General features: G+C 38.5%; 1 protein-coding gene across 1 annotated transcript in view; it reads right to left on the bottom strand.

Moving 5' to 3' along the window:
* The window catches only part of ANK2 (ankyrin 2), a 275508-nt gene that overhangs the window by 130921 nt on the left and 128957 nt on the right, over positions 1-15630 (bottom strand). Inside the window, 5 exon segments of the mRNA XM_078148698.1 lie at positions 254-451; positions 3236-3334; positions 8483-8581; positions 9598-9696; positions 12902-13099. Coding sequence (XP_078004824.1) covers positions 254-451; positions 3236-3334; positions 8483-8581; positions 9598-9696; positions 12902-13099 — 693 coding nt within the window.

Here is a 15630-nt window from a genome sequence, read left to right as displayed (position 1 = left end):
CCACAATTTGAGTTCTCTTATTATTGCGACTACTCTGACTGCTTATCTCAATATCTTTTTCAAACTAAATTTTATTTCTTCAATGAATAAAAATGGATTCTCTCCCTAATACCACCCATCACCATTGAAAAGAAAAAGGAAAAAAAAACCTCCTGTAACAAAAATGGATAGTCAAGCAAAACAAATTCCCATCTTGGCCACGTCCAAAACATCCATGTCTAATTCTCCAGTCTCTGTCAGGAGGTGTCCTTACCTTAGTAGCTAAAGAGTGGGCTGCTCCTGCTTCTAGAAGTACTGATGCCACGTCTACCTGGCCTTCCCTGGCTGAGATGTGCAGCGGCGTATATCCATTTTTAGTGGCTGCATCTGGGTGAGCCATATGTTGTAGAAGCAGCTGGACTATTTCTGTCTTACCCAGGCGAGAAGCAATGTGCAAGGGAGTCTGTTCCTCCTACAACTCAAGTCAAGCAAGAAGTTAGAGCCAGAAGGACTCCCTAATGACATATGCCAACCTGACTGCCCTTGGAGCAATGTCCCCCTGCAATTATTATTACTCTCGTTAGTCTTCATTGATATAGTATTTTAAGTTTTGTGAAGCACTTTACATGTATTATTATCTCGTTCAATCTTTATAATAACCTTTGAGATAGTTGTAAATATTATCCCTATTTTATTTATAAGGAAGTTGTGTCTGAGAGAAGTTAAGTGACTTGCCCAAAGTCACAAATCTACTAAGTAAGTGAGACAGGATTTGAACTCAGGTCTTCCTCATTGCAAATTTCACACTCTTTCCACTTGTGCCACCTAGCATTTTTACAGTACTGAGTTGATGCACTGTTAATAGGCATTGTGGACAAGTACATATTTCCATGACTGTGATCAATGTTTCTTTTCACTTCTACTTGCTTCTGATAATCAACACATCTCTGTTTTCAGCTGACTGAGGTAAAGGAGGCTTCAGTATTCACTTTATTTAAATATAAATCAACTTTGAAAATGTGTTTTTTAATTTGTTTTGTTTTGATTACAGAAGAGTACAGGACCCAGTACCTATCCAAGGATAAAGATGAAGATAATTAAAAAGAGAAATCACATCTCAAGAAATATGCAGTATGGGCAACTAGGTGGCACAGTGGATAGAGCACCAGCCCTAGAGTCAGGAAGATCTGAGTTCAAATCCAACCTCAGACACTTTGGCACTTACTAGCTGTGTGACCTTGGGCAAGTCTCTTAACCCCAAATGCCTCACATAAAAAACAAACAAACAAAAAAGATATATGCAGCATTATATGCTTGTCAAAGGTAAGAAATGCTCCTGGGTCATTGGCATCTTATTACTCCTGTTGACTGAAAATTCTGAAGGCAATTAGTCAAAAATTATGGGGAAGGACTGGCGAGTCATTCACTAAGAAAGTTTAGTCAGTCATTAAAAAGTAGGAAAGAAGAACAAAGAGAGTATGACTTAGGAGCATTGACAAGAGGGGTAAGGACAAGGACCTAAGATGTCAATGATGTAGAGCACCCCTGGTCAAAAAATCCTTCTATCAATGTAGATCTGAAACTGTTTTACCATTTATACTCTTAGAGACTACAACTGAAATGACTAGTTCAAAGATATGCCACTATCATCCCACAAACCCATAAATACATGTCAGAAGTGATGCTTGAGCCAAAGACCTCTCGATCCAGAAACTGGATATCTATGCATTTATACCACACTATGTTATATAGCTTACATATGTAATATATATGACATAAACATAACATACAAAATTAAATATAACATATGCACACTTAATATATTTTTAATGGAGCAGGAATAATATGAATTCCATTTCAGAAACAAACAAACAAAAAAGATAAAGTTCAGGTCTTAATTTGCAAAGCATTTCCTTCACAATAGCCCTTTGAGATAGGCAGTATAAATCCCCATTTTACAGAAAGAAAACAAAGTTAGGTAATGACTTGTCTACAGATGTGGAGCTAGTAAGTGGCAGTTGGTATAACTGAGCCTAGACACCAATCTAACAAAGTCCAGTTTTGACTGACTCAAATCTAGAGTATTCTTTCCACATTTTCAGAAACAAGGGAGCCTAAATGTGTAAAACCACAAAAGGTCACAAGGGTAAAATGTATTCATTAAAACAAGAGGAGAAGCAGGTGAGTGGGGAAAAAATGGAACATTTGAGAGCAGTGATTTTATAAGGAAACGTGCTTGGCTTTGTTTTTTTTTTTTAAGGCAATTGGGGTTAAGTGACTTGCCGAAGGTCACATAGCTAGTTAAGTGTCAAGTGTTTGATCTGAGGTCGGATTTGAACTCAGGTCCTCCTGACTTCAGGGCCAGTTCTCTATTTACTGCACCACCTAAATGCCCCCTTGGCTTTCTTTGATACTGGGAGAAGCATAGATAGATATAGTTACAGATAGATAGATAGATAGATAGATAGATAGATAGATAGATAGATAGATAGATAGATAGATAGATAGATAGATAGATATAGATATAGATATAGATATAATATATGTATACACACATACATACATATACATATATACATATATGTGTGTGTATGTGTGTTTGTGTATGTGTGTATATGTATGTCTGTGTATATATATGTGTATATTGATGTAGAGGAAGTACCATTTTTAGCTTAAAAATCCAATGATAAATGAGATAATAGATGCACAAATGCTTTGCAAAATTAAATATAAAAGTCTTCTCTCTGGTCCTCATGATACTCCATCTCCCCTCTCTGGGCCTGGTCAACCCAGATCTGAAATGCCCTCTCTCCCTCCTTACTTATGCTTGACAGAGTCCTATCTTCCTTGAAGATGCAGTTCATGAGCCATCTTCAATGTATGAAGCCTTTCTTAAGCCCCACTATTGCTACTGCCTCCCCTCCCAACCTACCCTGTATTTAACTACTTTGTGGGGGGGGGGAGTTAAAAAGGTGGGGGATATATACTTATATTTTCATTTATTCACTTTATATTCACATATTTTTATATAGACCCTACTCGAGGGCAGGGATTGTTTTCTTTTTTATATCTCTGGCAACAAGTACAGTGACTGGCATACAGTAGGTTCCTAATATATACTTGCTGATGATTGACTGACAATAAAGGATATTAGATCATGGAACCACTGCACTGTTCTCACTGTCAGAGCACAATACCCTTATTTAAATGGAGAACACTCTACATGATGGGTAGAGAGAGCTGCCTAGATACCTACCCTGGCTCGGGCATCCACGAGAGCACCATTTCTTAGAAGGCAACGGACTACTTCCACCTGCCCAGCTCGGGCTGCCATATGTAGCGCAGTCTCTCCACGCTGCCAGGAAACAAAGAGTTGAATCACAAATAAACCTACTCCTCTGGATGGTCATAAATAAATATGTCCATGGTACTGCAATTCAGGAACATGTCAATGGACTGGAGAAGATCTAAGCGGAAAGACTAAAGGAATTGGGATTATTCTAAGGAAGAGAAAGGTTTGGGGTCAATTAAAAGCAATTTACAAATTTATCAAATATGTTATACCCCTCCTTCAATTTCTCTATGGATTTAACAAGGAAGAGCATCTAAAGCCAGTGTTTCCCAACATACTTTCAATGTGTAACATCCTTGTAAACTCACCTGAACATTCAGGGTCCAGCATACACAGGGCAGGGGTGGTGGGGTGGTGGAATGGTTTGCCAGGAAGGCAAGGAAGCAGTATAGTTAACTTCAAAACTCAACATAAACATAGTCTCCAGTGAGATCATCTTTGTCATAGCACCATAAAGCAGTTTCTTAACCTGGAATCCATAAACTTGTGTGTTTAATATTTTGGTAACAGTATTTCAACTGATTTCCTCCATAATCCTATTTTATTTTGTGCATTTTAATTCAAGATTTCTTTCCCATGTAGTCTTCCCTCCCGTATTTGAGAATATTTTTAAGTTTGGAATAATTTATGTTGGAGTGTACAGTGGCTTAGATAATCTCAGGCAGTCACCCTAATCTTAATGACTGTGTTTACTCATACATGGTTCTTTGAAGAGACTTCCTAGCTTCTGGCTTCAGGTCAGAGATTGAGAGGTTAAATGTGGATTTCCAGGAGATTCACTGAATCACCAGGGAGTAGACAGGCCCAGGTCATCAGAGCATGCCTAACAGCATTTTCGTGATGCAATACAGTGCTGTGTCTGGCAAGCTGACTTAAGCTGGAGCTTGAGGGACAGACATCAGATCTAAAGCATAATTAATCAACAGTCAAGTCTGGAGTGTTCTTTGCAAGGGATTATAAGCATCTGTCTATCTTTAAAACAAGAAAGCCTTATAGTCCTGAATGAAGGCAGAAGGATAGACTAGATGGCCTGGCAACATTTTGTTTACTCTTCTGATAGAATCTTCTGATTCTTTAGCTATGCATGAAAAAAATGAATGGGGAACAAACAAATATACAGGTCAGAATTATTTTAAAAAATAATTCTGGTTTATCCTTGGTAGAATTAAGTACTTATCTTCAACATCCTACTTCCAAATTTAGGGGGTTGTCGGGACATTTCTCACAAATCCTAATGAAAAACTTGGGTTTTACTGACCAAGAAAAAAAAGCCAAGTAAATAGAAATCTAGAAGAGATTTGGGAAGATAAAATGAGACATCTGATATGCTGGTTACAGTCAAGCTCTGTTGATCCCTGAGACCTGTTGTTGTTTTTTGGACCATGACACCAAGAAGGCGATGCCATAACTTGCAAGTGAATTGGATTTAATTAAGGGAGGGCTGTGCAAAGTCACTTTCTCCTCCGGAGCCACGTGGGCCTAGTGGCAAGATAGAGATCAGGACAACTGGAGATGGCCCAGGAGGTAGGAGGAGACCATGGCCATTTAATCGATGAACAGTTAATATTCAAGTGAGAATAATCTCTCTCAAAAGATATTAAATACTTTATGCTAAAAGTCTCTATATTTTCTTGGATTACACATCACACACTATTTAAGAAGAATAGACACTATGAATCTAAAGTGCTGTCTGGAAATTGACACTGATAACAAAAGCCATTTTCAACTCCTGTGTTTTATAACTGTTAAGTATTTAAGATTTTTGCTCCTTGGAAAGACAAAATTTCTTAGTGCTTTGATGTCATTGACCAGTCTCTCCAAAGAGACCAGTAATACCAGTAATTAGACAACTCAACCATTTTTTATCACATCTCTTGGTTAAATGGCATTATGGTAATTGTAGCTTACAAGATTTCTTGGTGAAAGCAGAGAATACGCTTAGACTCCAGAGGGGCCCAATTGTTTTTTAATAAAATTATGAATCCAAAGAAGTATACTAGACCTACACTGAATTTCAAGTAATTCACTCTTGCTTTTACCATATTTTCCCTCAATGTTGTGAGAAGGTTAAATTCTCTGTGTGTATACATATATGTATATATGTATGTATATACATACATACACTTCACACATATATAATACACTACAGAATTATTCTGCTTTGATGTTTTAACTAATTTTAAGTTAGTTTAGTTTAAGTTTTAGTTTAACTAAAACAAATTTAGTTTCTTTCTTGATAATTCTCCCATAATATATAATCATATTTTTTTCTTAATTTCATGGAATTAGCTTTGGGGTGGGAATATGAAGTATATTTCCAGAAAAAAAAAACTTCTCCATTCTCTTCCCCTCTTTGCCATTAAAAAAACTTACTTTGCTGAGAAAAGAAGAAAATAAAAATCTACCATTGCCTACTACAGGTATGTTAGTGATTTGTTTTTTATTCTAGTATTGTGTTTAATTGACCATTATCCATTACTAGTTGCTAAAATATAATCATTGCTAGTTTTAGTTATAGTCTTCAAAGTGTATATATCAATAAAAGGGAAAAAAAAGTTATGTAGCTAAAAAAAATAGAACTGTCCAAGTAACTATTATCTAGAACTTAAAAGCTCTGACAAATTTGATGAGAAAATGATTATGGTCACATTTCAAGCAAGTTCCAAGTCTAACGCCACCCCCATCCCATCAGCCAGCTGGTGAAATTGACCCCACTGACAGCGATGTCAAGTTACAGTATTGCCGCATCAAGTCAGAAAGCTGTCAAGCATAACAGACCACATCGCATTCATGTAATGCAACAGGATTTCAGGCAACAGACAAATGATCTGGGGGTGGGGGTATTTGTAGGCAGGGAGCTGATCAAGTTGGAAACAGCAAAGCAGGCAGAAGTGTCCACACAGTTTCTGAATCAACTTCACAGGAGTTCTGGTTACACATTAGCTATTTTCTTTGTCTTTTTTTTTTTCTCAGAAGAGTTCACAAGCACTCCATCCCTTGATTTCCAGTTAAGTTCTGTTGATGCTATCGTCCCTAAAAGTCCCATCTCCTCCTAATGACACCTAGCGTTTTTTATTGTGCTTTATAATTTGTGAAGCACTTCACGGATGTTATTTCATATGTCCCTCATAACAATCTTGTGAGGTGAGTAATATAGGTGTTACACCTATTTTGCGATGAGGAAACTTGAGGAGAGAGTAGATGAACTTGAGGAGAGAGTAGACGAACTTGAGGAACTTGCCAGAGGCAATAGATTCAGTATTTGAGCCTAGGACTTTGACTTCTAGCTTTTCATGTTATATCACAACTGCCTCAAAATTGAAGGAAAAGGAAAAGGATGTTTGGGAAAGGTTATACTGTCAGGTATCTAAAATATGGAGGGGGTGTGTGTGTGTGTGTGTGTGTGTGTGTGTGTGTGTGTGTGTGTGTGTGTGTGTGTGTGTGTGTGTGTGTGTTCCTGTGTGGACATGTGGAGCTAGAACAGGGAAAAAGAGAATAAAGGGCAAAGGATGAATTCTCTTGAAATAATGGATTCCCTGAAAGAGATGATTCTCAACCCTGGATTTATGATACACCAGAGTATTGTTAAGTATGTTAAGGCATTATCACAAAATTCCCCCAAGAAATTTATTTTAGCTTAATATGAAAAAATAGATTATATATACCATATAGCACTTTTACTAGAAGGAAGGATTTGCGAAATCAACCAAACAACAGTAAGGCACTATGATTTCTAAATGGCTGGAAATTAATCAATTAAAAGGAAAATCAGAGATAGAATCTTATTTATGGTGCTGATCTTAGCAAGACTCCCAAAATAATATTTTATAGGATTGAAATCATAGACACATCATTTTGTATCATGTTTTCAACTCACACAAAGTTTTTTATAGCACAAATGATCTAGAATGTTGCATAAGTATAAGTAAGTATGTTATAGCTTTGGTGGTATTTGTTGCATTTAAGCTTTTGTTTCTGTTCAAAGTGGAGTTTGCGAATCCTAGTGTGAATGAAGAGGGTTTCATGATTCTTATTTTCTGTTAAATTTGGTTTCATCAAGGACATAAAATAATTTGTACTCATATTAGAAATTTAGGCACAGAAACAGTGTACAACTACAGAAACAATGATGTGTGAAAGACCATACACAAAAAGTGAAATTGGCTATTCTATTTCACAATCCAAATGGAATGAGGCATCAAAAAAAAAAAAATAGAAGCAACAGTGATAAGCCAATCTTTTAAAGACAATTTATATTAATAATAAAAAAAATTAAATGGACTTTTGTGGTGAATAATTGTTGTCAAATGAATTTGAAATAGTAAATGCTTTAAAATTTCAAACAGCAACCTCTTTGAAAAAGCAAGTTGATTTCACTCAGGAAGTTGTCTCAAGTTAGGATTAAAGGACATTAATTTAGAAAAGAGATTAAAAATATTCAGGCTTGAAGGGAAAGAAAATAAGACATAAAACAAAAATAGGAAAGGAAAATGAGGTCAAATGTTAGGACAACCTGGCCAAAAGAAAACTGGCCTATCCAGCATTTTGTAGCAGAATAAAAGTCACCTGAAAACTAATGCTGGTTTATGTTATACAAGAAAAACTGATGTGAAGCAGCTATTTCAGGGTATACAGGCCAAAAAAGGCTAGAAAATGGGGGGGGTAACAAGCAATAAAAGAAAAGAAAGTTGTTCTTAATTAAAATGTCCTTAGGATTGGACCACATCATCCTGATTTTTGGGCTGATGTTTGTTGGAATTACACTTCTCTCAAGCAATATTATGCATCCTCCTGGTTCTACCGTGGTCAATCATTTTTCCACCTTCTGGGCAGCTTAGAAATGTCTTACTTTTAATAAGAGTATTCAAGAAGATGCCTATTTAACCCATCTGTCCCAAGAGGCTCAAAATTTTCTGTGCTGTTGCTTCCAAATTTATTTTTGCTATATTCTTTTTGAGAAGCTAAGAAGCTGCCTCTTGGATAAATGTCTGGAAGTCTTATTAGTCAGAAGTACATGATACTGGAGATCTCCGGGGCATCTCAGCCCCTTGCTTTGACATGCACGCGCACACACACACGTAAGACCACGCACACACGCAGAACTCTCTCTCCCTTGCCCTCTGTGGTTATTCTATTCCAAGCCATACTCACAATGTTAGTGACATCTGGAGAGGCTCCATTCTGCAGCAGAAGGAGGACTATGTTCAGGTGGCCCATGAAAGCAGCCACATGTATTGGTGTGAGGCCAGACTGCGAAACAAAGCAATAGTAGTTTTACTCCTCTGCACGAGTGAGGGGCTTGGGGGCTTCTTTAGATAAAGAAAGCTGGAGTGAAAAAAAAGTAGAGAAGATGGACGAAAGGAGGAAGGAAAAGGGGGGGATGGGGGGAGAGAGAGAGAGAGAGAGAGAGAGAGAGAGAGAGAGAGAGAGAGAGAGAGAGAGAGAGAGAGCCAGAGCGACAGCGAGAGAGGGAAAGAGAGACAGGAAGAAGGGGAAATAGATAGGAAGAGGGAGAGAAAGGGAGACAGAAAGGAGGAAGGAAAGAGAGGAAAAAAATAGAGAGAGAGAGAGAGAAATGGACAGGAATGGGGATAGAGAGGAAGGAAGGAAAAGAGGGAGGGAGAGAAAGATGGGGGAGAGAGAGACAAAGATAGTGAGAGGAAACAGGAAGAGAGAGACAAAGAGAAAAGTAGAGATGGACAGGAAGAGGGAAGGACAGGAGAGGGAGAGAGAGACATACAGACAGACAGAGAGACAGAGACACACAGAGATAGAGACAGAGAGAGACAAAGACACAGAGACACAGAGACAGAGAGAGACAGGCAGAGAGAGAAGAAAAGAGAACAGAAAGAGAGGAGAGGAGAGGAGAGGAGAGGAGAGGAGAGGAGAGGAGAGGAGAGGAGAGGAGAGGAGAGGAGAGGAGAGGGAGAGAGGAGAGGAGAGGAGAGGAGAGGAGAGGAAGAGGGAGGAGAGGAGAGGAGAGGAGAGGAGAGGAGAGGAGAGGAGAGGAGAGGAGAGGAGAGGAGAGGAAGAAGGAGAGGAGAGGAGAGGAGAGGAGAGGAGAGGAGAGGAGAGGAGAGGAGAGGAGAGGAGAGGAGAGGAGAGGAGAGAAGTGAAGAGAAGAGAAGAGAAGAGAAGAGAAGAGAAGAGAAGAGAAGAGAAGAGAAGAGAAGAGAAGAGAAGAGAAGAGAAGAGAAGAGAAGAGAAGAGAAGAGAAGAGAAGAGAAGAGAAGAGATGTTTCTGGACAAGCTGAAACATTTTCTACCTCTGTTATAGCCTGGATTGAGGCCCCATATTTCACCAGCAGTTCCATGACTTTGATGCGGTTTTTCTTGCACGCAATGTGCAGTGGAGTAAAACCGTTCTGTGCGAGAGACAATCAAGTTAGTTGAAAACATGCAGATACAGAATCGTCACACAACTCCATGCTGGCACATTGCAGGCAATAGTGTTACCTCATCAAGGAGTGCGACCAGGGCCGCTCCCACCCTCGTGAGACAGGACACAGGGAGGTAACAGCAGCAGTGCCACACTCCTGTGATACTGGACTTTCCCCTCATAAGTCACTGGGGAACTGGCCTGCGTGCCCCAATGCTGGCAAGTTTTTGAAAAGGGAGGTAGGGGAGGCTCTCTCTTTGGAGGAGCAAAGAGGACAACATTGACTCTTTTAGAAGGTCTAAGAAGTGCCCAGAAATCAAATCATCATTGGTCGAGGTCTGAAAATATTGGCTTTTCTTCCAGACTTTGTAGGAAAGAAAATATTTTGCTGGTAAAGAGACGAGTTTTAAAGTATCTGAATTGCTAACCTGTTTGAAAATTAAGGCCTGTGGCCCTTTGCCTAATGTTTTGTTTGCCTCATTTGTTTTCTGTTATTCTTCTGGGAGTCATAACTGAAATATAATGATTATATATCAATACCTATATTTGTATGTATTTATATATGTATGTATATGTACATATACATTTTGTAATTATGCTTTTCAAATAAAAAGATTTTTGGAGCCATTGATCTGGAGTCTTTGTAACATAAACTAAGGATAGTAAAACCTCCAGGTGAGGATTTTGCTCCCTTAATTAACAATAAACTAAATAAGACCTATGTCCCAAGTTTTATGCTGCTGCATCTAGGAATTGGACCTGTGATGCCTATACTCCTCTGGTTCTGGGACTAAACAGTTAACTAGCTAACATTTTTATATATAAGGTATAACCATAAAGTAACGAGACATTAAAAATCTCCACCACAAAGTTTGCTTGCTATAATAAATACCTCATACACGGAAATCTATGTCTCAGCAGAATTAATTAACAGCATGTCAATGAGAAAGTTTTTTTTGTTTGTTTCTTAATGAGTACACCTAAAAAAGTAAAGGCAGAATATGCCTTTTAAATAGTTATTATTCTGGTACATTTGAGCATTTAATTTTCTCAATCGATGACAATTTAGCTATCTTTTTCCTCCATTAAAGTTCTATTCTCATTTCTCCTCATGGTTTGGAAGTTGTAGTAAAGGGTGACTGTGGGTTTCTAAGACTATGGGAGCAGAGCACCAGCACCACCATACCCTACCAAGATGGTAGACCTGGTGGCCCGTTTGAGAATGAGCCCACCTAAGTTTGGAGGCGCACCTTACCAGGGTGGCAGCAGGGGACATTTTTCAGTAGTTCTCAGGGACATTAGGGTTGGCCCAGTGTGTGTGGGGGTGGATTTGCCGTCTTTGTTGGAGGAAAGAAAACCTTATAGCAACAAAAATCACATCTCTGAAGTTACAATTAAAGTACTGAAATAACTATTATAAAATGCCTTTTGAGAAATGTGCAGCTGGCTCACAGCCACAGTTGGAATACATTCCCTAAATAGGGATGAAATGACAGATCTTTTCAGGCACTTTCCACCTACTGACAACTCTTAGGAAATTCATTAATTAGGGCCAAACTTACACTTATATAGTCAAATTGAAACTATTTGAATGGGTCTTCTTAATGTATTCTACTCTAGCTGCCAGTCACAAAGAGGTAATATGCTTGAAATGTACCAGTGTTTGTAATTAACATAATTTTCTATTTTATATTAGTTAACACTTACATAGTATGACTATTCTTAAAAAATACAAGGCCTTACTTAAGCTAATAAATAACTTATCTTTCACTATGAGATTATACACATAATGAATTTGCTCATTTTTTTTTTTGCTTAGGAGTGCTAACATTAACCTCCCCCCATGTATGTGTGTGAATATATGATATACATATGTATATCATATATCCATATGAACACACATACTTGTATAAGTGGTTCATATGAATTCTCATTTCTTGGTTACTGTATCTGACATACATTTATTTCCTATTAACAAAATATTTTCTTCTTTTTGGGGTAATGACTCCATATAACGACCTCATAAACTAACTTTGCTCCTAAAATCCAGGGCAGTCAATTCCATTGCAGGATTCTAAACAAGAAAATTTTAATTTTAATGGTCAGTGACCTTGGTTTTGCCTAGAAATGTGATAAGCTATTTGGAACTATATTAACAAGTGAAAAAAGATGAATTTCCTATTAGTTTGGGAATTAGCAAACATGAAGCATAAATATATTAGAAATATGCCAGGTCCTTTCAATGGATATTGTTAGGCTAGCCGGTGTTTAACCACAAGTAAAGCAAGGGGAAATTGGTTAAACGATAAGCCTTAGAAAACATAGGAATAGTTGTAGTAGCAGCTCTTCCCAACTTTCCTTTTCAATCTGTCCATATTCCAAGAACTGGAAATTAAATAAAAATGCTTACTGAAGCACTTAGAAGAGAGACATCAATTCCCCACCCCCTCTTGAATCAATTTGTCCAGACAGAAAATCTCAAAGTTATTATTCACAGGGTTGTTTCTTCTTATTCACAAAATAAAGTGACTGGTCAACTGAACTGTAGTCATATGTAATCCCCAAAGTCTTAGTGCAGTTTTGAGCGTTGAGAGTTTAAAAACTCAGACAGCTTAAAAACTGCACTAAGAATTTTGAGCCACCCTGTATTGATTTTAATAAACATCTCTAGGATGGATTACCCAATGAAACTGTACTTTCAACAAAGCTTCAGACAGGAATGAAAATAAAGAACTGATATTTTCCTTTTAATTTAGAAAGTACTCCCTGAATTCATCATTGTTTAACCCTTGCTTTTCTTTTTTTTTAAAATAACTCCCAAGAATATCCTATATTCAGTTAGTCTACCCCTAAGCACCTGAGAAACTGAAATAGTTTAATTCTGCCTTCTTCTAAGATTTTAATTTTCCCTTGAAGTTTCTCTTGACCTCAAGGGATTGACATCAGCATGTTTGCAACTGATGGACTTCTGAAATGTTACCTTGGTGCCCTCTGAAATCTATGCTGTTTCACCATCAGAAAATAGCAAAATAGGAAAGCGTGAACGAAGCAGGAGCATGATGTGTGATAGGTAGGGTAGAAATGACTTTGTCCCCAAACCATTCCCTATTTTTGTTTGCATAGTCAATCAATAAACACTGGCTTGATAACTCCCTTTCTTGTTTCATTGAGGTAGAGTGGGCCAGGTTTACCAAGGCTCTGGCGTTAGGATTGGCTCTCTTGTCCAGGAGAAGTTTGGTCACACGGTAGTGGCCACAGTGTGCAGCAACATGGAGGGCGGTCAGGTAATCCAGGGTGACATCATCCACTGGGGCCTTATGCTGTAGCAGGTGTTTTACACATTCAACATGGTCCCCTTGTGCAGCCATGTGAAGTGGAGACAGTCCATTCTAAGCAATGACACAAACAAAAAAAACAGTAAGTACACATTCTTCTTGTTACTTTGGTTATTGGTATATTGGTATAGAAATCCACAGTAGCCTAAAGAATTTATGCTTAGCTTTAAAATGCACGATATGACTTTCAGTGTCCTGAAAATTTACCTGAGTATTTCTTGGGCTAAGAAACTTCACGTTGTCCAGAAATTCTACTTTGCTAAATAAGTATTGCTCTTTACTGAAAGTCAGGATACTTGACTCTCAGTTCCGGCGCTTCCATTAGTTCAAGCGAAACACTTTGTGTCTCCATATTTTGGGGTTAGTTAAGATAATTAGATGACTCTTAAGGTCTCTTCCAACTCTTCGGTCCCACAATTCCCCAAATTAGCTGAGTAGGCACTATCTGATAACAGAAGTTAGGCACTTCAGAGCCATCCTAAGTGGCTACCTTCTGACTCAAAGAGAACAGGATAATCAGCACTAAGATGGAGGGTTGATCATTTCTGTACATTTAGACATATCCCACATATCAGGTAGGATATGTTGCATGAGTCACTTAAACTCTTTGGCCTTCAGAGTCCTCATCTGTAAAATGGGGAGGTAGGAGGATTTCTAAGCTCTTCCCCTCTATGCTTTGATTCCCACTGTCTGTCTCATTTTTTGGTGCCAAAAGCAAAAGCTAAGAGAGGTGTTAGTAGTAGACAGGGCTTCACTCAGGGTCAAAAAGTTCCGGCTCAAACTCCAAGTCTGGCCCTTACAGACTCTCTGGCATTGATAAGTTGCTTAACCTCTCCGAAATTCAAGCAAATAGAGAGGTAGATAAGACCTCATGGGTAATTTAGTCTGACATCCTCCCTTTTCCCCCAGCATCATTTTAAAATATGGAAGCTAAGGACCAGAGAGGTGACTTGAATGTTAGGATCACAAAGGAGCTATGTGGCGCAGCTGAGATTTAACTTGAGGTTATATCATTCCAAATCCATCATTCTTTCTACTGTACCACGACGACTCTGAATTCTCTGAGATTGTATGGTCTGGATGGGTTGCAATCTGCCCTCCTGAAACTTATTCTATACCAGGAATTCACATGCTGATAAAATTAGTTTCTTGGGGTGTGTGTGTGTGTGTGTGTGTGTGTGTGTGTGTGTGTGTGCGCAAGCACACAAAAAGTAAATTTTAATATTTCTATGAGGTCAGTAGTATGGGAACTTCCTTCCACTAAGGCAGATATCTTAAGTAAATAATAATAATAACTGATATTTATATTGTTCATAGTATCTGCCAGGTACTGTGCTATGCACTTTACAAATATTATCTCATTTGACCCTCACTACAACTCTGGGAGGTTACTGTCTCCATTTTATAGATGGAGAAGCTGAAGCAGAAGTTAAGTGACTTGCCCAGGGTCACGCAGTTAATAAGTATCTGAGGCCACATTTGAACTAAGGTCTTCCTGACTCTAGGTCCAGTGCTCTATCCACTATACCAACTCGCTGCTTGTAGTAAATGTGTATGTATGTACGAACTCAAGAGGTCCACGAAAATAAAACTTCATCTGAACACGTCTTCCATGTACTGGAGGCCTAAGTAAATTATTGTCCCATTAACAATCAGTGTAAATATGATCACTTAGGACAATAACTGCTGAATAAACTCCTAATCTGATAGCCAATGAATGAGAGGGATTTACCCTGTAATACAACAAAACAAAACAGAAATTTATCTGTATAAGGTGCCAGTATAGGGCAGCTAGGTGATGCGGTGGATAGAGCACTGGGCTTGGAATCAGAAAGATTCATCTTCCTGGGTTCAGATCTGGCCTCAGACACTTACTAGCTTTGTGACCCTGGGAAAGTCACTTAACCATGTTTGCCTTAGTTTCCTCATCTGTAAAATGAGCTGGAGAAGGAAATGGCAAACCACTTCAGTATCTTTGCCAAGAAAATCCCAAATGGGGTCATGAAGAGTTGGATAGGAATGAAATAACCACACAACAATAATAAGGTGCCAGGAACAGCCTATACTGTCATGGAGGTATCTACCTTCCACAGCTCAAAAGGCAGAGCAGTTGAAAGCCAATTGGCACATTGGTATATGTGCCCTAGCTACATGTGCTGCCTATGCATGAGTGCTCCCTATTACATACAGCCCTCCACATATGAACCATGCTAACATGCTCCCTATGCATGGGACTTTTCAAGCATATTCATTAGGGGTGTCCACTCTTAGCACTTGATGGCATATTTGTAAGAGAGAGTATCCTAGCTTTATGGGAAAAAAAACATTCTATTGCTAAAACTCATCTTAAAGGATTCTTTCAAGAATTGGATTTGCTTTGAATTACTCCAGATTAATGAAAGTAACCTGAGGAGGTAGCGAGGCAGCGAGGCAGACAGAACCCTGGGCCAGGAGTCAGAAAGACCTGAGTTCAAATCTACCCTCAGATACTTACTAGTGAGGTAACTCCGGGCAAGCCACTTAACTTCTGTTTGTTTAATCCACTGGAGAAGGAAATAGCAGACCACTCTAGAATCTTTGCCAAG

This window comes from Phascolarctos cinereus, unplaced genomic scaffold (genome assembly GCF_003287225.1).
Source record: "Phascolarctos cinereus isolate Bilbo 61053 unplaced genomic scaffold, phaCin_HiC Scaffold_9;HRSCAF=440, whole genome shotgun sequence".
NCBI lineage: Eukaryota > Metazoa > Chordata > Mammalia > Diprotodontia > Phascolarctidae > Phascolarctos > Phascolarctos cinereus.
This window is presented reverse-complemented; position numbering and strand designations above follow the sequence as displayed.